The sequence below is a fragment of the Chaetodon trifascialis genome, chromosome 6, assembly GCF_039877785.1.
Source record: "Chaetodon trifascialis isolate fChaTrf1 chromosome 6, fChaTrf1.hap1, whole genome shotgun sequence".
In the NCBI taxonomy this organism is placed as follows: domain Eukaryota; kingdom Metazoa; phylum Chordata; class Actinopteri; order Chaetodontiformes; family Chaetodontidae; genus Chaetodon; species Chaetodon trifascialis.
The window spans coordinates 26,288,250-26,312,373 of NC_092061.1; the positions used below are offsets into that span (position 1 = coordinate 26,288,250).

Below are 24,124 nucleotides of genomic sequence, written 5' to 3' on the forward strand. Positions count from 1 at the left end.
CGCACTCTGATTGAACTTAAAAAGATTAAACTTAAAAGCTACAAAAAATTACTTTCTTTTTGGCTCTAGGGGTGGCGGTGTTGGTAAGTCGCTCTGCCACTTTGTTCTAGACTGAAACAACTAATAAACCACTAAAGCCTTTTGTAAGTACAGTTTAATGATATTGTGCTCAGCATTGTTCTTGTGTTTGCAAAAATATTCAATGCACTCAACAAAGTGTCATCTGTGAGGTTTTCATGTTGAGATGTATCTAAGTGTTAGATGTAAGCATTATATGTATTAGGTAACCAGCTACAATTACCCTAATATCAAAGAAGTGAAAGACTTACCACCTTAAAGCATGTCAACTTTGAGCAGAGTTAGGATGGTGTGATCCTGATATCTTCAACACTTTTGCTACAACAGGACGAGCAGCTGCTCACAGTGATGAAAACTAGGCGCCTGAGTAAAGGGCTGACAGACTGCTGGTCAGGAAGGATAAGAAGAGAACCACAGGAGCCTGTCCGATCATCAGGCTGCAGAAGTCTCTCTTCTATGACGTATTCACAGTATTCACAGCTGATCATCTGCACTGCAGGCAGAAGCATTCAGTGTCAGCACACCTGTGCTGTAAAGGTAAACACTGTAATGAAGACGTTTTGACAGCTAAGTCATGTGACTGATGTCAAAAAGCCTGTCCTCTGCAGAGACTGACAGTCAGAGGTGCCACTTGTGTCTCTTGCACCTTTGTCTTGGGAAACAAACAGCTCAGTGGATGCTGTTCATATCATGATGAATCATAGCTCAAACTAGCACTTAAAACTGAATCTTAAAGAGCTCCCAAAAAGCCGTGCTGTGCCTCAGAAGCTTTTGTTTTCACCTTGTGAGCCTGTGTGTGTGTGTGTGTGTGTGTGTGTGTGTGTGTGTGTGTGTGTGTGTGTGTGTGTGTGTGCGGGAACTACCACAGATGCATGTTTACTTCGCTGAGTGTTTATATGTCTGTGGACAGATTTTGTCATGAAGGTGCAGAGTTGAGATCAAAATGAAGGGCAACTTCAAACATGGACGTGGTGCAAGCGAGGGTACCAGAAGTAGGCAGGGAAGTAGAGGAGGGGCCACTGGTCCTCCCACCTTACGCCCCTGGCCCACTGTACCCTAGCTTCAACCATTACTGTCCATCCTAAGACATTTAGTAAAACTAGAGACCATATTGTGGTAGGATCCCTCCAGCAGTGATGCCAAATCTGTGTGTACAGCTATGGTGCGAAAGAAACACCATGAGAGGAGCGAGGTTAATGTTAATCACCTTTGCATGATGTGAACGCAACATTAGGGCCCACTCACTCCAACACTGAGAACACTAAAAATGTTGGATGGAAACACTTTAGAGACTAAATGAATCTGTGTGGAACCTTGAAACGAACTGCGTTGACAGGGCTGACATTTCAGTGAGAGTCCAGAATAGAGGGAGCTGTCATATTAGCTGTGCCGCATCATCCACTTTTACAGAACTCTGCTCTGCCAGAGCGCAAACAGCTCCACACAGGAGGCATGACCTGCAGGCATCAGGCTCTTCCTTAACTGTCCTGTCAGTAACCAAGCTGTTACTCACTAACCAGAAAGCTAGCTACGCTGGCAGGCTGTGACTGCGAACACTTTATTAAATGGTCAGTAGGTTTCCTGGAAAGAACTGTGTCATTTGTACAAACTCTACTGGCACACTTCAGTTCTGACTGACTGCTAGCAGAGCTTCTTTCCACAGGTGCACAGGTCTGGTAAACATGAAAAAGCACACGTCAACATATAGGAAAATAATGTTTCTGATAGTAAATGAATAATGGATATATTTACCTTTCTTTCCATCCATATTTTTCCTAGAATTACTACCAAATTTCCTTCCGAGAAACTTTTGAAGAAATTATGGACCCATAAAATAAAGCATTATTGTTTTATTAGTATCTGAAAATGTTGATGCCAATGCACATGAACATTAAATACAAGAAGAACTGCTTTCATGTATAGCTGTATTGAGTTGGTTGGAACAAAAAAAAACTCATTACATTGTAATTACATTGTAAAAATCTCAATCAATACTTAGAAAGCATACAAAACATCAGCTGCTGGGTACTATGTTTAAATACAAGATTCACGAGTTCACAAATTGTGACAAAAACAGTATTAGAGGAACAAAAATCTTTTTTGAAAAACTGCACTCATACACTGTCAAAACACACGCGCGCGCGCGCACACACACACACACACACACACACACACACACACACACACACACACACACACACACACACACACACACACACACACACACACACACACACTCATCAGTGGTTGGATTATAATAGCTTTCTCTCAAAGTTTAGCAACAGACAGGGCAGCATCCAGCTGTGTTGCCAAGATATTTGACTGGTTTTCCCTCAAAGCACCGTCTCCCTAAAGACTCCGATCAGACTGTGAGGCCGTTCAGGATGATCCAGGCGGGACCCTGTCCTTGACCCTGCCCTTGAACCTGCTCTGGAGCCCACTTTTCTACCGTTTCCTCGATGTTCCACAGCCTCCAGTGCAGCACAGGTGAAGGAGCTGAGGTCCCCACAGCTCTGCAGGTGCAGCAGACCAGGCCTTCTCCTGGGGGGACGAGGGAAAGTCTGAGAGGAACCGCTTGCTGGCTGCTGCAGCTGCTGCTGCTGCTGCTGCTGCTGCTGAGGAGGTCTAGGCTGACTGGGACCCATGTCTGAGTCGGTGAACACCTGAAAGCAAACAGGAAATTAATGTTCATGACACCGTAAAATACAGATGGAGCACAGAACAAAAACATCAGTCATTAATTTGGACTGATTGAATATTGGACATACACATAGCAGGCAGTTTTTTAGCTCCACCCAGATAAAACCAATGTAGTCTAACATCCATCCATCCTCTATACTGCGTATCCCTTTCGGGGTTGCGGGGTACACCCTGGACCAGTTGCAGGGCACAAACAAACAACCATACACACACGCACACCTAGGGGCAATTTTTACAGTCACCAATTATCCTAATGACCATGTTTTTGGTCTGTGGGAGGAAGCTGGAGTGGCCGGAGAGAACCCACGGTCAGGGCATCGGTTTGACATTCAGTTTGAAACTATTTTTGAACTTCTAAAAAAAAAAACAAAAAAAAAACAAGACTACAAGATTCAGCCTCAGTGTGAATTCTAAGAAATAATACTCATTCCTAGTCAATATGCTGCAGTTTGTCTGTATTTGATAATGGAGAAAAAGGAGAGTCATCACATAAATATCATGTTGTGATGTTGACTGGGAAAATACAACAGGGTTTGACATAAAACAGTTCCATTATTATGTATTCCTGTATATTTTCAGCACTCTGGAGCATTCTGGAGTATTTCATATATTTCATAACTGGTGTGGTGTCTGTGACAAAATAATGATAACGACCATCTTAACATCTAAGTGTGAATACTCCTTTGTGTGAGGCTGTCTTTCTCAGCTAATCACTTTTTTTTTTAACATATAGCTGTATTTCGGTCATCACACTTTGTATATATTGTGATTCATTGCTGATCTGTTCTGTATGCATGACCTCTGTCTGTCTGTCTGTCTGTCTGTCTGTCTGTCTGTCTGTCTGTCTGTCTGTCTGTCCTGGGAGAGGGATCCCTCCTCTGTTGCTCTTCCTGAGGTTTCTTCCTTTTCCCCGTTAAAGCCATAAACCAGAGTTTATGGAGCTCACTAGAGCACCAAATGTTCTTCCTGTTTGATTAACATTTGATAAAACCTAGCAGATGTTTTTGAAATTACTGAACCTAAAAAATACACACACACACACACACACACACACACACACACACACACACACACACACACACACACACACACACACACACACACACACACACACACACACACACACACACACACACATTGCATTTATGTAATAGGACATACTAACACACCATTGGTTTTGGTCTTTTCATGAGATTCTTTCTCATAATATTACCACTACTGAGCGTTGTTGTTTTTTGTGGTTTTGAATGATAAATGTTCGGCACGCATGAACTCCAACCTGTTCTATGAAACTGGCACAGCGTACAGCCTCCTCCATGTGCTCCTGATCAGACTGCAGGACATTTCGTATGCTGTCCACCAGCTCCTGGACCTCGGGGGTCAGGCCCTGGGCTGCCGGCTGTTCCAGGATTCTCCTGACCAGCTGCTGTGTGTGTCGGTAGCTCTGGTAGTCCACCATGGAGGAGGGCCGGGGCCGGCGGGGCGTCCTACTGTCGTTATTTCCCCGTCGCAGTGTGACATGGCTTTGGGCGTGGGCAGCCAGCGTGGGCTGCGATGTCTGGGTGGAAGAATCTGTGGTCTGAGGAGAGGGAGCGAGGGGAGCGTCGCTGCTGCTCTGCACTACAGCAGACATCAGAGGGAAAGAAGAAGGTTCAGGTTCTCCAATTATTAACCACACATAGTGAACACATCGTCATTTGCTGATAAATCTGCAGCTGCACCAAATGTGACAAGCTGTGCCATTACACACAACAATCCACTCCCTGTGTTTCTACAGATTCTACAGTTCCACATGAGCAAAAACAGCCAACCTTTAGCAGCGAGGTCCATCAGTACTGGGTCACTGTTGGAGCGGTGTATCCTTGGTTTCCGCCAGGGAATCATTGCTGGAGCATTCTGCTGCTGCTGAGGAGGAGGAGGAGGAGGAGGAGGAGGAGGAGGAGGAGGAGGAGGAAGAGGAGGAAGCTGGAGCTTGGCTGGTGGAAGGATGTCTGGTGATGCCGATACTATTTCGGCACTTGTGTCTAAGACCAAACATAGACAGATGGACATAAGTTCTATTAGAATTGCTGCCATTCAGAGTCATGTAGTCAAACATTCCCACAAAATGACAGAAATCTACTAAAGCCGCACACTGTTCACACTTGTTGCTAAGTACAATCTTGTAGAAAATCCTGAGACTTGACTTAGAATCTAATTCTTAATCTGGTTTGGTCCTCACAGGTGTGCTGAAGTTTCACCACACCAAATTCTACTCAGTTCATCCTCAAGTCCAAGTGGACGTTAGTGTCAGTTGTAATGAAGTTCCCTCCAGGCATGGACGGACATGAGGTCACAGTGGACTTTGAGCGCTTAAATTTAATCATTCATCCTATAGTCCAAACAAACATGTGTGCCAAATTTGAAGGATTTCCCTCAAAGTGTTTCTGAGATAGAATGGGATGGATGGACGTACAGTACACACAGCTGTCATCGGCTTGGAAGCATAAAAACTGAAAATATAAACCAGCAAAACATGTCTTAACACAGTTTGTCTAGCAAGTGAAACTGTTTTACAGCATGATGCTGTGACAATTACTGTTCTACCTGAAGAGCCAATCAGAGGGCAGCACAAAGACTCACAGCACCGTTGTCTCTGAGTTTTATTATTCCCAGACCTGTCAGCCAAATACACAGGCGGGCACATTCTGTCTGGAGTGCAGTGGGGGTGTGGGAGGAGTGTGGGGGGTGCAGCCCACCCCACCACCCGCTTGCCTGCTGTGTGGACGTTTCCTACCTATTGCAGAGGCTCCTGGTGGAGAGGTAGTCTGGTTCATAGCCATGTCTGTCAGAGCTATCTCTGTCTCCTGAAACAAACAGAGACCATCACGCTTCTATTATATGAAGGATGCATAACAAGTTTAATCTGATTTAATCTTATCAATTAAATCTGAATTTACATCTTAACACCCACCATTCAGAAACATGACAAGTTGTCAGTTACCAAATTTGTTCACCTTTTAGTTAAACATTGCAGTAGAAAAACAGAAAACCCAGGTTTTGGTTGAGGTAGGTCACCCATCACAGTGACCACTCAGCCACCTCACACTCATCATGTTAGCTTGTTTTAGTCATGTGGTAAAGCAGTAAGTAACTGCAAAATGTTTGCAGGCAAAGAAAAGTGTCCAATTCAGTAGTACTAATGCAGCATATTCAGCCTGGAACTAAAAGAGTAAAACAATGTTCTCAGATGCTGCAGCTTCCTTCAAGAGATTCTGTAGCTTTGACAACATTTTTCAAATAAAAACATCAAAATCTTCAGAAAGGTGAGGATTTGCTGCTTTTCTTTGTCATTTATGATAGTAAATAAAGATTCTTTGGGTTTTTCGACTGTTGGCTGGAAAAAAGAAGGAATCTGAAGGTGTCACTTTGGGCTCTGGGAAACTGTGACAAGCATTTTTCAAGAACTGTGAAAATAATCGCAGATTAATCAACGAAAGTAACTGTTAGTTACATTCCTAATTATGTGTCTATGTTAAAAAAAATGACGGTCAGTTTATGATTGTTTATTAAATCTCAGATATTTACGTCACCATGAGCTGGGCTATAGTGTAGGGACGCTCATTTGCTCTGTACCTGTGTGACTGCATTGGTGGCGCTTCCAGCAACAGCCTCATATGGAGGTGGGGGGTCTAACGGACAGAAGACCTCCACTCCTTTGATCCGAGCCCCGTAGATATGAGGGAGGGGAATCACGCTGTCACCAAGCATCCTGAAACAAGCAAGTCAAACAGCAAACCAGTGAGTGAGCTATCGTGTTCGACCCAATGAGTGTGACACATCAAGGCTGAAAACAAGGAGAGACAGAGACACTGTATCACTGACTGACTGACTGACTCTGTGTGTGTGTGTGTGTGTGTGTGTGTGTGTGTGTGTGTGTGTGTGTGTGTGTGTGTGTGTGTGTGTGTGTGTGTGTGTGTGTGTGTGTACCGGCGAGCCAGGCGAGGTGTGTATGAGTAGAAGGTGGAGAAGTAGGAAGGGGGAGGGGCTGGGGCCACAAACTCATCTGGGTCCTGGACCTGAGCAGGCTCCTCCCTTTCTTCCACTGTGGCTCTGGGCTCGTCCTATCACAGAGCGGGGACACGTGACATCACACATCATGCTACTGTATCAGGCGCACTTCTTCAAGCAGGCAGTGTGACACTCTGGTCACATTACGGCAGGATGCACATAAAGCTGTCACAGAGGGTCTAATAACATCTAGATGGTCTTGGCTGAGGTTCAAGGCTGTTTATGTTTCTAAGGCACAGATGAGACAAACTGCATGACAGGCTGGCTACTCCATCTACTGGTGAAGATCATGTGAAATGGTCAGGACAGACTAAACAGACCCTGCAGTGATTATTAGAGTGTGCCCTCGACTGCTGTTTGCAGTGTCAAAAATCAATTCTGAGGCTTCACACGATAAAGCTGGCTGATGTGGCCGGTCATGTGCATGACGTGTTATTAAAGGACTTGTTCAACACTTGGAAAATGTGCAAGTGGGACTGGTCCACAGACATGAGCTCAATATCCATGTTAACATGCTGACAGGAAACAAATAAAGGGGGTCAGTGTAGACCAGGGGTGGGCAACCTGTTCCACAAAGGGCCGCTGTGGCTGCAGGTCTTCTCGGTTGGAGCAAGAGCTCACAGTTTGACCAATCAGCTGTCTGAAGAGTGAGATCAGTTGATTGAATGAGTCAAGTCTGGTGTGCTGCTGCTTGGTTGGAAAGAAGACCTGCAGCCACAGCGGCCCTTTGTGGAACAGGTTGCCCACCCCTGGTGTAGACCCACACTTCAGAGTTTCTGTTGTTGAATTTGACTGTTCATTGGTGACATATGCTGCTTTCTGTTGTGATTATTTATTTTTTTTTTGGCAAATTAATGCTTTTTGTTGTGGCCGCTGGCTGCCCAGATCCCATCTCCATGTGGGTTTAATTTGTGTGATGGAGCAATGTGGATTTTCCATAGGTTTCTAGTTACCTCTACTCTCATATTTTAGTCATATGTCTCTTTGTATTTTAGAGAGTCCAGGAATACATATTTGTCTTTGACACTCAGACTACACAGTTACTCTGGATAAACACATTATCATCATCTCAAATGTTAACTCTGATTTGGACAAGTGTAAGCAGCAGGCTACAGCAGCAGCCCACAGTAGATAATAGCCAACATGAGCCTTGTGCAGCAGACCTGACTGTGGTGGGCTCATACCATGCAGGGCGTTCTTGTGGTGAAGATCTGCAGGTATCTCAGGGCAGCTGCCATGAGGCACACAGCTGTGGTCAGAGCGTTCAGAGCACACAGTGCAAACAGCACTTTCTGGGAGAGAAAAAGACACAATCACATCAGTTAAAACAGGCTGAGTTATGTGCTCAGAGTCTGTGAATAAACCATCCCAGTGAATCACCCTCCAAACAGTACACGTTTAAATCTGCTTAAAATAACTACATTAAATGTGGTTAAAGCAGGAACGTCAGTAGATCTGCGTTGATCTATGATCTGAGTGATTATTACAGTATCTGCCGCTCACAGCTGCTTTATACTGTATGAAAAGCTTCTCCTTCAGCTCACTGAATCCCTGCAGCCACCTGAAGGCAGCAGGACACATATGCTGATACATCTGCAGCCTCTGGTTGGAGAAATGCCCCGACAGAGCGCAGTGACATCACACACAGTCGTCCACTGTGTTGACCTTGACTAAAACAAGCGCACACCTCTACACACATCAGACCGCTCAGTTCTAAGTCTCAGTTATATACTCTGTGTTTATGTGGGAAACATCAGCATTTTGCACACCTACGATGGCTCCTAACAAAATATGTGACTATAATATGTGCATATGTGTACTATTTAATTGTGCTTTCCTTTTCTGAACAATAGTTTTACTGGGCCTTTTCAACGACATTCAGTCTTGGTAGCAAATACAGTATACCATCACATGAACAGGCAAGCAGAGAAAAACAATAATTAAAGAGGTGAATATACAAATGTTGCACTAATTACAATGTACAGAAACCCTGAAGATCACATGGGCCTCTACACTTTATAATCTTATTCCAGTTGTGACACCCACGCCCGAGTCATTTAGCATTTAGCTTCAAAAACTTGATGACGCTCTGCCACATATTTTCCTCCCGCAGCAACACATGATGATGGGTCCCTTCATACTTAGCTTGGTTATGTTCTAAGAAACACAAGTCTATTAGTGCACGATCACTCTTCTTTTGTTCTGGCTAATCATGTCAAGACCCTCCTCCCTCATTACGCTCTCATGTATTCTTCTGCATTCTTACATTTGAAGCATGTGTCTAGTGTACTGGGATTAAAGTGATCTCATTTCGTGTTCATGTTCATGCTCTTAAAATCCACTCGCATTGTAGCAACTTAAGCTGTGAGTTCACTGTTTGCGTGTGAGCCTTCAGGCATACCTCAGTAAGTCCAGCTAACTGTGAATCACCACTCAGGGTGTACTCTCTGGTCAGCTCACAGTGCATACTCAGCAGTGTACCTTGAGCAGGATCCTCATGGTGTTGCAGGAGTGAGCAGGGTGGAGCACCAGCAGCTTCTCCTCAGGACATTTGGAGGTGGGGGAGAGGGAGCAGCAGTAACACACATCTCCAGCCTCACTCTGAAATGACACACACAAACACACAAAGGGGGTTTTCTTCAATAGGAGTTGAAACAATTTGTGACGCTCTTCAACAGGAGCAGCTTCAAAATAATAAAAAGCACACTATGCAGCTCAATCAACCATCCAGCTACACACAACACATCTCTGACAAGAATACACCATGAAACTTGCTGCAGATGTTCTTGGTCCCCAGAGGCTTAATCTTAAATATTCTGGTGAATAAAAAAGAATCTAAATTCTCAGATACTCTCAGCTCATTAGCATTCCAAGATGGCGCCATACAGCAGCTCTCACTCACCGTTGAGCTTCCTCCTCTTGTTTTTTAGTACTTTACATGCAAGTACTTTTTTTATCTTGTCAATGGATGGTGCTTGGTAACCTGTGCTTCCCGGGGAGAGACCTGATGTTGCCCAGCAGCTGAGGTGGAAGAGACAGGGAAACTGTACCAGGGCTGAGCACCCAGCTGGGAGGAGAAGCTGCAAACTAGTCTTACCTCCATCATCATGGCAAATGTGAGATCTCTCCCCAGTAAGATGGATGAGTTAGCGGCGCTGCCTTGGCGCCAGGGGGAAGACTGGGAGTGTAGCATTATGGTGATCACACAAACATGACTGAATACACTAACTCTGGCCACAAACACTGTGATGGAGGGCTTCCAGGTGAAGTGGGTGGAGAGGACAAAGGTGAGTGGTGGGAGGAAGGGAGGAGGGCTGGCCATGTTAGTTAACGATAGATGGTGGAACTCTGGGCACATCACGATTAAAGAACAACTCTGCAGTAAGGACACTGAGCTGTCAGCTGTCAGCATGAGGCCATACCACCTACTGAGGACATTCTTGCAGGTTATTGCCACAGCGGTGTATACTCCTCCCTCTGCAGACACTGACACGCCTCTAATGACATCCACTGAGTTCCAAGCAGGCTGCAGACACAACACCCACATGCCCTCTTTTGTCTGGTGATTTCAATCAACTCTGTCCTGCTTTCTGCCCACATTCACTCAATATGTTACATGCTACACCAGAAACAATAGAATAATGGATGTATTTCAGGCCCAAACCAAGAAGGCATATAACTCATCACCTCTCCCTGAGCTGATCACAACCTGCTGCACCTCCTACCTGTGTACAAACCTCTACAGGCAGCCAGCTGCCACTTGCAGTGAGAAGATGATGACGGATGATTAACTGCTATGTGGAGAATGTCGTACCCATCAGAATTGGACTGTGCTTTTCCAACAACAAATGCTGGCTTATTCCTGACATAAAGGCTGCCCTCAAGAAAAACAAAGAAGGTCTTTAGGTCATGAAATAAAGAGGAGCTGAAGAAGGTGCAGAGGGAGCTGAGAAGGAGAATCAGGGAGGGGAAAAAGCAGCTACAGGGCGAAGATAGAGGATCAGTTGGAGCAGAACAACATTAACAGCAAGATCAGTGCAGTCACACTGATTTTATATAAATTCCATCAGTTCTGGGGACATTACATAGACTGACATTCATTTCCTGGAGACTTATTCTAAACATAACTACAACTTGCCTTACCCTAACCTTAACCCCAGTCTACACCCTGAAATTGTAAAGGATTTTGTTCAGTTTTACTGAGGATTCTGGAAAACGTAGCTTACTTCCTGCAAAGCACGAAGGAATTTTGAAAGAAGCACAAGAGCAGCAAGCAGATAATATCAGAAGGCTGTGATTGGTTGATGCAATGTTGGTCCATGAACATAATGCTTAGTGCACTGCCGACTTGAGTAAATCACGTCAGAACTCAACTCCAAGGGCCCCCACAGAGAACAGTGTGGGCTCCTCTCCTTTTGACCCTTTACAGTGCAGTTCTCAGATGGGGATGCTGGGAATAGAGAGCTGACCCAAGGATTTGTGGACTGGTGCCAGCAGAACCACCTCCAGATCAATGCAGGATAAACCAAAGAGCTGGTGGACTTTTATTCCTAATTTGTCCATTTGTTTTTGTGTATTTGATGATGTGTTCGGAAGAAACCTCCCTACTTTCTGACCTGCTTCCATTTCAATTTGATCAAACGGGATGCTGATGCAAACTCAATACTTCCTGTAGTCTTAAATTCAATATAATGTACATTTCACCACTCTGCTGCTCTCACGTTTCTTTTAAACAAAGAAGTACAGTTTGTTTTTTTAACTTCAAGTCCAGCACACTATCAATACAAATGTTCAGTTAGGGTATTGCCCTTCATGGACCAATTGTGAAGATTGTAATCTAATTGAATCTAATTAATCTACTTAAATGAAAGTTGAATTGTATATTTTTATAGCTTGCTGAGTTACGACAGACATAACTGAAAGACCCTCTAAAACAATGGGAAGATGATCTTCATAATGTTCATGATGAAGAGAAACACTGGGATCCCTGTTATGATGTAAACTGACACCTGGAGCTTACATGCATTGCTTTTTGAGCTGTTCAAAGATCACTGAAAGTTCATCCAGACCAGTCTTTGGGCTCACAGAGATCTAAGCTGCTGGACATTTCTTAGCAAGAAAATGCTACTATGACTTTTCTTTGGATCCATAAAAAACCTGCCATATTTTCCCATGGAAATGGCTTACAGCCAAAACAACAAGTTTATGTGGCTGTCATTTATTTCATTTTATGTTTTCAATTAGCAGCATTAGCAGATTAGCTTCAAAAAGTTGAAGCAAGCAGCTGTGGTGGAGGGTGTTCATTGATGGAATGGTTCCTGGATGAGCAGCCTGTAACACCTCTGCTAACCAATTTCCAGGGGGAAGCCTTTGAGGACGCCATGCTGAAGGGCTGGGCATCATTGTTACATTTCTCTCTGTGTATGGATACAGCATACTCATCAGGCTAGCTGTTTTCACCTGCTTTCAGTCTTTATGCTAAGCTAGGCTACGTGCACGGACATGAGAGGGATATCCCGCTGAATGTCTCACTCTGGATTCAGATTCGATAATGCTTTTCGAAACCTCAACATTATGTACAAAGTAAGTATACAGGCTTATTTGTATCTCTACTCCAATAATAATAATAACAACAATGTGCCTCCAAAGTTATTTCTGCGCAAGCATGAGTCTCTCAAGTATTATTTACAGATGAAAATATCTGTTTACACATGACGTCAAATGAAGCTACATTTGGAGTACTGCACTTGATCTGCATCAGCATTAAAACAGGGTCACTCACGCTCTCACACACTCACACTCACACTCACACTCACACTCACACTCACACTCACACTCTCACACACACACACACACACACACACACATACACACATACACACACACGCACACACACACACACACACACGCACACACCAAACATACACACTGACCTCTATTTATAGAGCAGAGTGCAAAACACTGCATAACTGCATCTATTCTTATACATTCAACACCCTAACAGATAGGCCAGATGGACATAAATACAGGTGAAAAACAGGGTGAGAGGAAAGAGACAGAGGAGAGGAAACCTGGCAGAGAGAGGAAGGAAAGGCAACACAACAGCAGGAAAGGTCACAAGGTCACACAGAGGAGCTCTGGCCTGAACAAGACTCATCACATTTCCTGCAGCCTGACTGACAAGAAATCCTCCTGGTCAAAGCCAAGAGTGAGGTGCTGTGGAGCTGTACAGCAGCTCCACTGACTCCAGTGAGTCCCGCAAACACAGTCACACACACATCCAGTGTGGTGTGTGTCCAAAACACCAATAACTAGACATAATGAAAAAATCATATGAATAAATACAGACGTATAACCAGATTGTTATTATGATTATAATCAGCCAAAGTATCAATCAATCAATTAACTTTTTTTATTCCAACACTATTCTATTCCAGTTCATGTCAAGCTGTGCCTCTCACAGCCAACCAGCCTCTCTCAAACAGGGAAGGGTCAATACGATTTCAAAGTTGGCTGAAGTTCAAGAAAGTCCTGCTTGAGAAATGAAGCTTCTTTTGTGTTATTAATCTGCTTTCTCCAGACAATGCATTAAATGGATATGTACTGAGGAAGAAAACATTGAACTGTACCTGATGTATAGTTCCATATTGTCTTTCTCGGTCGAAGCTCTGCAACAATCAGAATTAAGCTGTGAGCTTTGAGCTGGCCTGATGGGCTGTCTCATGACCTGGAAATGTTACTTGTTTACATGGTGTTTATATTCAGTGCATGTTTCTTTTCATTCTTGTAAATCCTATTGGTGCAATGTTTATGCCTTGTCTTCACAGAGTTTTCCCAGAGAGTAAATCCAGCAGAATACGCAATCATCCTCTGTTAACACAACTCCTCCTCCATTTGCGCAATTCTCCCTTGAATGCATACACAGCTGCAAAAGCCTAAGCAACTCGCCCTCAGTCTTTATCTGTGACTCAAGACAAGCCTTCAATAAACAACTGCTGAAATAAAAATGACCTGATATCAACTCTGTTAGTTGGAAAAGAAGCAGCGGTTAAATAGCATTTCATGGCGGTTTTTACAGATCTAGTAGACAATTTCCGAATTTGGTTTATTTATGTATTTCATTTTGAACACACACACACACACACACACACACACACACACACACACACACACACACACACACACACACACACACACACACACACACACACACACACACACACACACACACACACACACACACACACACAAACCAATCTGACCTATTGCCTTCAGCTAACAGTTTCCAAAGATAGCATCATTAGCTTCAGCTGAAATCTAATTTCCTTGCTGAGTCCTTGGCAATATATGATCTTGAATTTTGCACGGTTTACTTGCCATGTTATATCCTGGTCTAGTAAGCTTGGTTAACATCAACAATTAGTAAGCATGATGCTCACACGATGTCAATGCCTATTGACTCTTCACAGGAGGAACAGAGAGACCATGAATGAGAAAAATACAGAAAATCTACAAACCATGAGACCAAAACCAGACAGACACAAACAGGTAACAGCCTCACCAGTTGGCAGCTGGTCATACTGGAAACCAGCTGGGCTCCCTGGCAGCACAGGATGAATCCAGCCAGATTAAGGAGCACACACACCACAGACAGCAGGACAAACACATTGACCTGGAGATGGAGGGGTGGGGAGAGGGGGTGGGTGACAGAAGGAAGGGAAGATGGATTATTGTGGTTTGAACACTTGTGTCTAACCATGTGGACGTATTCTGTGAAAAAAATATTTAAAAACCAAGGTGTAATCAAATGGTGTTACAGTAAGTGAATGACATGAGGCACAGGCCAAACACAGAGATGAGATGACAGACAGCAGATTAGAATAAAACCCAGCTGAAATCACAGAAGTCTTCCTTTTTTGGAGTAAAAGCTATTTTCTAATTCATTGTTAATATGTTTTCAGGAGGAAAAAATGTCTTTGAAGACACATCAGAAATGTTCCGTCAGTCTCGAAGCCTTTGAGTGCCAACAGGAGCATGAAGACAAGATGTAAACCTTCCACTGGAAACTGTTTCTGGCAAGCGAAGGACAGACGGTGGTGACGCTGAGGAATAAGTCCATCCAAACTGTCAAATGTTGAACGTTTCCAGGTAGGTTTGAAATCAGTTTAGTGTGCTACAGCTGACAAGCTAATCAGCTTTCCAGCTTTCAAACTGGTTGCTTGTCTTTGAGTATGTCCACATGAAGCAGGTGCATTACATACTGAATACATTATCTGTCATTGGGTCCAGACCTGTGAACTGCACTGCACCCACTGCACCGAGATCAGCTGATTCTTCAGGCGGAAACAGTGTAACAAGCTGACAGTCTGATACCAGACTGGTGTCATTAACCTGATTTTCTGTTGATTTCAGACAACATAGCAACTCTACAATAATGATTTCATCACCGCAGAACAGCACCTTAGAAATACTTCAGCTATCTCACAACAGAACTTAATGATGAATTTACTGCGTTAAAACACAGTGGCAACAGCGAGGAGGACACTGGACAGAGGCTGATGAGAGGAAGCGGTGGTGTGTGTAACTGCCTGCCACAGACAGCTGTGTGGCAGCACAGTTAAGAAGACTTCCTGTCGTCTCTAACTTTTTCTGTGATCACACATTTTAAACGTCCATACAGCTGATCTTACAGCACAGCTGTTGTCACTGACCTGTATTTATGCAGATTTAGCAACTATAAAAATGATCGTACCAGCCGGCTGTCTGTCTCAGCCCATACCAGATGTTGGCTGTGATTAATGATTTTGTTGTTCGCCAAAGCATAGACCTGCATCTTTGTTTGACAGATAAGGAGACATTAACTAGGAAGCTAATGTGGGTTGTTGTTCAAAGTCCATGACTCTTGTGTTGTTTGTCGTCTGGCTGTTAGTCAGTAGGCCTTTAAATATACAGTGTGCACCAAGTTTGAACTTGTGTTGTTGGGGAATCTGAACTTGTGAAGATCAAGAGTTCAAACACAGAGGAAGAGGAGGACGCCGTAGCTTAGCGTTACTGGGACAACAGCATTCTTGCTGACACCAGCACCTCAGCCAGGCACAGCTGATTACACTTAAAAATAACTGCCTACACCTGCTGTCTGACAACATCATCTCAGCTCAAAAGGCACACCTACTCACTTTTCAGACCTTTGAGAACCCGACTGCATGTTGAAGTCTTTCTATCGAAGCTCATCCGTTGTGCTTCAGTCATACTTTTTCGTTTTTCTGCAGTCTGATATCTGAGAGTAGATTTGGGCAATACATGCCAGCCGGAGAACCCCTGTATTGGTTGCATCGAGTCCAAAACATAGCAATATGGTTATTTAACATTGATTGCTTTAGGACTGACAGTCAAGACAGATAATCATTTCCCATGATCCACTGAGTTCTCCAGACTGTGGTGAGTCAGCTACTTTACTGTGGTTTCTTAAAAAGAGGGAATGGATCCAGAGTAGCTCACCGCTGATCTGATATTCTGGGACCAACACAGAAGACATTTCCAGTACAGTCCCCAGTGACACTGCTGTGAAAGTGTGGGATTCCATATAATCAATAACCTAATCAATCTCTCACACCTCCAGCGTTGTCTTGGGTATCATACGCCAAGCATGGTCCAGCAGGCACTGTCTGGTAGCAGTACACTCTCTGAGTGCTCTAAATCTTTCATTACATCCTGACTTAAATAGAAATGCCAGGGGACCCACAAAGGCAACAGTTCAGATTGAATTTCTTCAGCACTGTTAATACAACATACTCATGCTTCCATCATTTTACTCCATGAACTGTTGACTTGATGGAATCATTTTCAAAAATTCAACTTTTACAAAATACTAAGATACTTCCAAAAACACCAGAGCAGAAACTAAAGGCATCAGTCAGTGTACTTCAACAGAAGGGCTTGTCAGATGGTCTGAAGTCCCAATGCCCACACCTTTCAGACACTCGAACTGGGGGACTTACTATGACAATTTCTGCAACCTGACGATGCAATCCCACCTACCTCATGGTGTCATTGGCCAGGTGTGTGGAGGTGACAAAATACAGCGAGTGAGTTTCATGTGTACAACTAAGTGCAACATCATGAATGCCTTTGAGGAGAGACTGTCTGTAAAAGCACTCTTTTAGCCTCATCTGTAAGATTATTGCATGTGTCGCCCACTATAACAACAGACAAATTCAAATGTGTGGGTGATTGGACCAGCCAAAAACCATGTTTTCAGATGTGGTCGGATGATATGTTGTATGATAAAGCTGTTTCAGTCAAAAATGGCAGAGTCTGCCATTACCACACTGGATTTAAATTGCCTTCACACACACAACGCATTGACAGGAAACAATGCAGCATGTAATGCAGTGTCGCAGTTTGTAATTTGACCTGGTTGATATCAGCGTCACTGTTTACTGTTCACTCTCCTGTGGCCGTATCAAATCAAGATTTAGTTACTGCTAATGCAAACACATTTTCTACAACTGGTGCTTCACATTCAATGACTTCAATTAGTGAACAACGGGGTGGCAGCCACAGGAAACACAATGTAAATTTCTCCATTTCTTGATAGCAAATTATTTTAAAATATTGCAGGGAGAAATGACAGAGTGAGGAGCAGCGAGTTGTTAGATTATGGGCTGCAGGCAACAGACTGCACACCTCCAACTTCTGACTCAATGTCTTTTTTTGTTTGTTTGTTTTACATCTTCATCTCCTGGTATCACAGACTCTCAGATTTGTTAATTAGCTTTTTCCTTTCTGAGTAGGTTTGTCTTAGCAGAGTCTATGATGTAACCCTTGACACCATTTACTTCCTGTTCTGGTTAGGCAGTTAGTGAGGTATTTCGAAGGAAACCATATTTCAATACACTTCTCCTTATCCTTTATCTAGGTCTGATTTGTCCAATCATGTGCCACAGAGAGTGGATATTCATTTCAACTAAGGTACAACAGTACCTTAGCAGGTGATTGCATGGATGACTTTTTCTTTTCTACCTGAAGGAGTGCTGATCAGAGGATGGAGTCCTGGCGTCCTCTAGACTGTTGGGCTCTCCATTGAACATGGTTGGACACCCCTGACTAGGTGCTAATTTAAATCTACCTTTTCCTTTTTACTTTTGGATTTTCATTTAAATGCACCACCACATTGTAATCAATGTTATCAATCACTGTTTTGTAGAAGGAACGAAAACTGTGTCCCTTACCAGTAGTAGCATGGGCCTTCTCCATGTTGTAAGGCCTACGATGCCTGACAGAATGACCTGGAAACACATGGAGAAAAATAATGTTCATGTTCATGTGTACTATGAAAAAGAGACATCACAGAAGTATAGAGAGGCACATATCTATAAAACACAAAACTCCAGGTGAAAGTCTGATTTTTAAAAAAAAAAAGCATTATTAACACAAACATTGCAGTTGAACGACTTATTGCTTTCTATTACTCTGAAGGAGTGTAGCTCTCATTTAAGTGCTCATGTGTGTTTTCACCCATGTCCTCCATGTAAATGGAGTAAATAAGACTGCTATGTTATATGTGTATGTGCTGGTGATGTTTTACCTCACTTTCTAATAAATGCAGGTTACAAACAGTATGTCATAGCTACTGGATGTGTTTCCTCCTCAACATCAGTGTTTTTTTGTTGGGGGGGGGGGGAATTCCCATACAGTAGTGGTGTGACAGTGTCAAAGCAGTTTGCTCAAGCAGCATATATACAGTTAGTCTTTTAAGACAAAAAGTCCCCCTTTGTCACACAAGTTTCCAGCTGCAGTCGCATTGTCATAGGTTTGGACCAAACAGCAGCAGAAAAGCTACAGTGGTGTGCACAAGTTTGTGCTGATCAAAATGCCTTTTACAATGATATTGTAAGAAGCTGACTTGACCTGTAAGTTATAAAGTTAAGCACGAAGCACTAAAATTTAAAGCAAGATGACTTTTATTTTTGTACAGTTCCAAAACATAAAAAGGAAAAAGGACATGTAAAAAAGTTTAGGAATGCTGTCAGTTTGAACTTTGGAACTCCTCCTTGGGCAACTACAACAGCTGACAAATGCTTCCTGTAGCCAGCTAGGAGTCTTTCAATTCTTGCTTTCGTACTTTTTCTCCAGAAAACACCTCTAGTGCAAATATACTCATTTGCCTTCTTGCCTGCACAGGCTGTTTGAGATCTCTCAACTGAATTTCAATTCAAGCCTGAGGACAGGCTCATCTGTCTTTCCTGGAGCTCATGATTGATTTTGCGGTATGTTTGAGTCATTTTCTTGCTAAAATATCAAACCTCTCTTCAACTTCAAAGTCTGGACTGAGCTTAGTACATTAGCACGTACATTTTTTGATATTTGGTGGACTCCACTATTCCTTCCACTCACTCAATATTTCCTGTGCCCCTAATGGCTATACAAACCCAAAGCAAAGAAATGTTTAAGCAATCTTGCTCTATAATTTTCAGATATGTATTTGAGTCTGTTCACTTAAGCCTTCATCATAAAAGTTATTTTGATCAGGGGTGCCCACATTTTGCGCGACACTGTGCGGATGAAAGGGATGAAAACACCCATTGATAAGGGTATACCATTTGTCACAAACATCTGCATATCTAAATTTAGCAACAGATGAAAAACTCATCACCAATATAATCGATTTGATAAGCATTTAAATCATTTATCAAGAAAAAGTGTTGAATATTTGCTACAAAACAAGCAATATGAAAACATGGCCTTGGGCTCTGGGTGATGGGTATTTACCACTATTTTCTGACGCTTTGTAGACTGAATGATGAATTGATCTTTGAAAAAATAACAGATTAAACTAAACATTTTAAACAAACATCCAACAGATACAGAGCAGCATGGGTGTACACTTGGAGTCGTGTTTCTGTCCAGCAATGATTGTGAGTCCAGTAGTGACTGTTCATTTAGCTTTGGCTCGGTCTCCAACTCGTGAGAAACATGTCTGGCTCTTTAGCTGCTAAATGCTCCACTATGTGTACCAGCTAATCAAATGTACAGCCACAGAGACTGGAGAGCTGGAGTGGACAGTAAAAGGCTTTGTCCTTCAGCAGCTTTAAATTGATGGAGGTATACAGTATAATACTGTAGGGAGTGAAGGGAATTTAATCTTCTCCAAAGGCTGGAGGAGCAGCAGAAAGAGATGTTGTGTCAGAGGAAGATGGCCGTGTAACAGGATGAAATTCACTAGCAACACTCACTTCAAACAAGAATTCCTCATTTTCCATGGACATATGATTTGCATTTAAGGCCATATTATTCAACTAACGATCAGAAAGTGTTTTGAACTGTGAAGGATGACAGTTACACAGCTGTCTGTGATGTTCAGCCAATTAAGGGATCGGTCCAACATTTTGGACAATTAGCACTGTCATCTAACTAAGGTTGTCAATGAATATTCTACATTTGAACATAGAATTGAATTGTAAACAATTTGGAATTGTGGAAATTAATATTTGATTGTGGGGAAAAAAGCAGCACTGCCACAACAGCTGCACTGAATGCACGGCATGATGCTCAGGAGTCACAAAACCAGAGTTTTCTACCCCAGTAATTAGGCTTTTTGTTGTAAATCTGTAATCTCTCAGGTCTTCATGTCAGGTGAAAATAATTCCAGAGTTAGAATGTTCGGGCTTCACACACCGCTTCTCTGATGTCCACCCTCTCTCTTGTTCCTCTCTCAATTTGGTAAAATTAAGAGTTTAATTCAATCAAACCAGAGATGGCGGTGATCGTTTTGCTGGGGTGTATTTTGTTTCTGTGGTGTTTCAGTTAAGTGTTTGTGGCTGCCTGCTGCAGCACTCTCTCACGAAAAACTTCAGAATTCGTTGTCTCCGTTAGACAGTAGGTTGCAGAAAACATGGGAAAATAGGGTCCATAATCAGAAAAAATGTGACTGGAATTCTTCCTGTTTGTGCATGACACTGAAATCCTCCAGGACACGTGGACCAGAGCCAACTGGAAACTCTGCAAAACTTCACTTTTACTGATTGAAAATAAAATGTAACTCAAGCTGATATGAGCACATAATTCAACAACATGGTACATGACATTATTTTATTTCATTTATAATGTGTAGGTATCAAAACTTTTAAAGGATGTTTGTGTTGAAATAACATACAAGAAGTATGTCTCTCAATGTATCTCTTTTTTTTTTTTTGTCAAAGTCTCAAGTCACAAATCTTTAAAAGTAACTTTTAAGTCAAACTAGTCTTTCTGGTCTCTGAATGATGACAGTGATTATACAATGACATAACATTTGCATCTGAACGAGTCAAGTCCCAAGCTTTGTCAGCAATTTACAGGTCAAGCTGCAAGTCCCAGAAGTCTCCAAAGGCTGGCCTCTACAATGAAACTATGTGTGAGCATTTTTCTTCCAAAGCTGTGTCAAGTGTGACAAAGTCAGAGGTCAGAGTTGAAGCAGGTCTGTCAAACTGTGAACAGTTTGTTTAATATGTTATTCTATCATTCACCTTTTTCTCTTCAAAAGGAGTTTGGAAAACCTGTTGGTCTGCTTCCAACCTGCCACTTCTGGCCCTGTTGTACTCATTGTTTGTGATGTGTGGCTGTGATCCAAACTCTCATCAGCTGCTTCAGTGAGGACAATGTTATCTAAACTGACAGAACCGAGGAGCTGTGGTGGAAATAAGACCCAAGTAGAAATAAGCTGTTGTTTTCCTTTATGCCTGACTCAAGCTCTGCAGGCTGCACAGTCACCAAAACCACCATCAGGAAGGCATCAACACTTCACAGATAATCAACAGCAGAACAGTCTTGTTTTATGGGATTTGGGTTCTTTGACAGGGACCTTGCATGCCTCTCACTGCATTAACATGGTGCACATGAATGTACCACTGCAGCTCTGACAGCGACATGTATAAGGAAGCCTGACAGAGAAAGTATTAATAGCATTAATGGAAACCTGTCAAAGTAGCTATAACTAACATGTTTTTGTGATACGCATCAGTTTTCTGTAGCCATTTCTGTTTTTAAACGGTAAATTGCGAAATAACAGACGCCTTCGTCCCCCGTGCTGTTCATGCAGCCTGCAGTGCTTTAAACGCTCAGGAAGGGTCTGCGATAATGTTGGAGGCTCAGTGGTCATAAATGCCATGCACACTGATGACACTGAAGCCCGTGGCTTACTTACCGAGGAGCCTGCCCAGAAGGGACAGGAGTTTCGGATGGGGGGTGAGCTGCTGAGGGACAGAGCTCCAAAGGACAGCGCCATCATGGAGCCGCCGAGCAGCAGCTGCAACAAGCCCAGTGAGAGCAGCGGCCGCCCGGGCAGCAACAGCCGAGAGCCACCGCCAGCGATCCGTGAAGAGGCGGACAAGCCACGCGGTCGGTTTCGGTAAGACGGCTCTGCGAGCTGCGAAGTCCCAGTAACCGGACAGCAAGACCCCGGCAGCACCACTGGGAGCGACATGTCGACAGCAGTCGAAAATGCAAAAATTAGTCGAACCTGGACTTTCTGCAGAGAAGAGTTGTTTTCACGGGTTCAAGGGTGGATCCTCGCTCGGTTCAGTGGAGCCGCTCGGTACTCCTGCCATGATGGTGTCCAGTTTTAAATAACATGCTCACTGAGCGGCAGCGCTTGGATTGACTTTCACATTTTTTGGCAGCGGGCAGAGAGACGTGAGGACGGGGGAGGGGCAGAGCAGGCCATGTGTAACATGTAAACAGGCCAGGGTGCCTTCTTCGATTCTTGGAAAATATAAATAAAACGCCTGCTCGGGGCCTCATTCAGTCCCACACACGCATGGAGGACAGTTCCTCTTATTTTTCTACAATTCCAGGGGTGGTTCCTCCGCAGGCCCGCGCGCACACTTGTGAAGAGCGCGGGCTGGAAGAAAAATGGCCCCCATCAAACCCAGGCTCTGATACTCTTCACAGTTTGTATTTAGAAATAAATACAGTGTTTGTCATTGGTATGACATGTGCTGTCAGGGCCCAATCAGGGTTTTTTTTTAATAATAAAAGTCAATTAAACCAGTGTCAAACCATTTACCTAACCAAAACAAAAAGAAAGAAAAAAAAATATTAAGTACCGACTAAAGCCCACCTTTGCTCCGTGTTTTTCACAGTTGAGTTTTAAACATAGCCTACAAGTGAGTATGAAAGAGCTGTGTCACCAAAACTCAAGACACAAGACTTGAACCTACTGATCAACCTGATTGACAATTTCTTTCCAAGGGGATTTAGCCTAACCTCAAATAAGAATGTGAATATACCAAAAATATTCCAAATGAATTCATTTTGGTGTTTGACTGTTGACTGTGAACACAACAGTTTGGGAACCCTTTTCAAAAGCAGTGATGGTTTTATTTTTATTTTTAGAAATAATATTTAACGAAGATATTCCTGGAAAGAAGAGCTCATACTCATCAAATTTACATGGAGATAGTTGAAGACCCACAGGACACTGAAAATGTGCATCTAGTTTAAAGGAGGCTATTTTGGTTGATAACCTGAGTTGGCTCTAGAAGTAGGAAAGGAAATTGAAAGTTCTACATTGCATTGTAGCTCCACAATGAAGCATTTTGTATACTAGTTGGAAAAGATACCATTCTCATTGAAAAAGAATGAAAGGTTCCATGAGTCCACCATGCTGATGTGCTGCAGCTACCTGTGCATGAATCATGTGTAACCTTCAGACATCATTCCAGGACTGTACCAGCAGTGATAAATCCTCAGTAATGTATGTTGCTGTTGAAGCTCATGTGACAACAGTGTTGGCCTGGCTGTGTCCCGAGAGCCTCATACCAACCATTTACCTGTCACCACTAAATCTCTGCTGACAACCTGCCTGCACCTAATCAAACAACACCCTGCTTGTTACATCCTGCAGGCCCCTGCTACTTGAAGCGCCTTGTGCATGCTTCGCTGTGCATTTGCATCTCTTTTATATTTCACTTATTGGCTTTCTACACTCAGGTGCCATCATGTGACTAAAGTGTTAGACATGGGTCACATGATGATTAATTTTTACTAGCTGCATAAGCCAGACGTTCAACACTTTATCACATGACGATGCCTGAGGCAGTGTGATGGAGGTGTTTCTACTAGCTCCATGCAGAACTGCAGCAAGTGTCCCAGTGACCAAAACTGATTTTAGTGACAGATTGACCTAAGACAGATGTGTAGGATATCACTATTGGAAATGATGGATATTTATTGATGAGTGAGAGATGAATGAGATGACACATTGCTGATTCTTTTTATATATGCATCTAAAATTCATATACGTGTATGGACAGAT

At 43.1% G+C, this 24,124-nt stretch overlaps 1 protein-coding gene across 2 annotated transcripts; it reads right to left on the bottom strand.

Annotated features, from left to right (window-relative positions):
* Positions 1–1,913: 1,913 nt before the first annotated feature.
* On the bottom strand, positions 1,914–22,657 carry fam189a2 (family with sequence similarity 189 member A2). 2 transcript variants are annotated; one of them, XM_070964600.1, is made up of 11 exons: positions 22,013–22,657; positions 18,060–18,116; positions 14,390–14,500; positions 9,310–9,429; positions 8,013–8,120; positions 6,748–6,881; positions 6,394–6,529; positions 5,555–5,624; positions 4,590–4,802; positions 4,058–4,398; positions 1,914–2,741 (listed from the first exon to the last, which is right to left on the bottom strand). In XM_070964600.1, the coding sequence occupies exons 1-11, from the start codon at positions 22,289–22,291 to the stop codon at positions 2,412–2,414; spliced, it is 1,899 nt and encodes a 632-aa protein (XP_070820701.1). In that variant the 5' UTR covers positions 22,292–22,657; the 3' UTR covers positions 1,914–2,411. The 2 variants fall into 2 exon arrangements, with proteins under 2 accessions (XP_070820701.1, XP_070820702.1); XM_070964601.1 differs by lacking the exon at positions 14,390–14,500 and having other exon boundaries at positions 22,013–22,639.
* Between the last annotated feature and the right edge of the window lie 1,467 nt (positions 22,658–24,124).

What these genes read in the sequence shown, in the direction of transcription:
- fam189a2 (XM_070964600.1), bottom strand. Translation starts at nt 22,291, where the DNA reads ATGTCGCTCCCAGTGGTGCTGCCGGGGTCTTGCTGTCCGGTTACTGGG. An exon ending in GAAGGCCCATGCTACTACTG is followed by an intron (nt 14,501 to 18,059) that starts GTAAGGGACACA and finishes CTCCATCTCCAG; the next exon opens with GTCAATGTGTTTGTCCTGCT. An exon ending in CCACCAATGCAGTCACACAG is followed by an intron (nt 5,625 to 6,393) that starts GTACAGAGCAAA and finishes TGTTTGTTTCAG; the next exon opens with GAGACAGAGATAGCTCTGAC.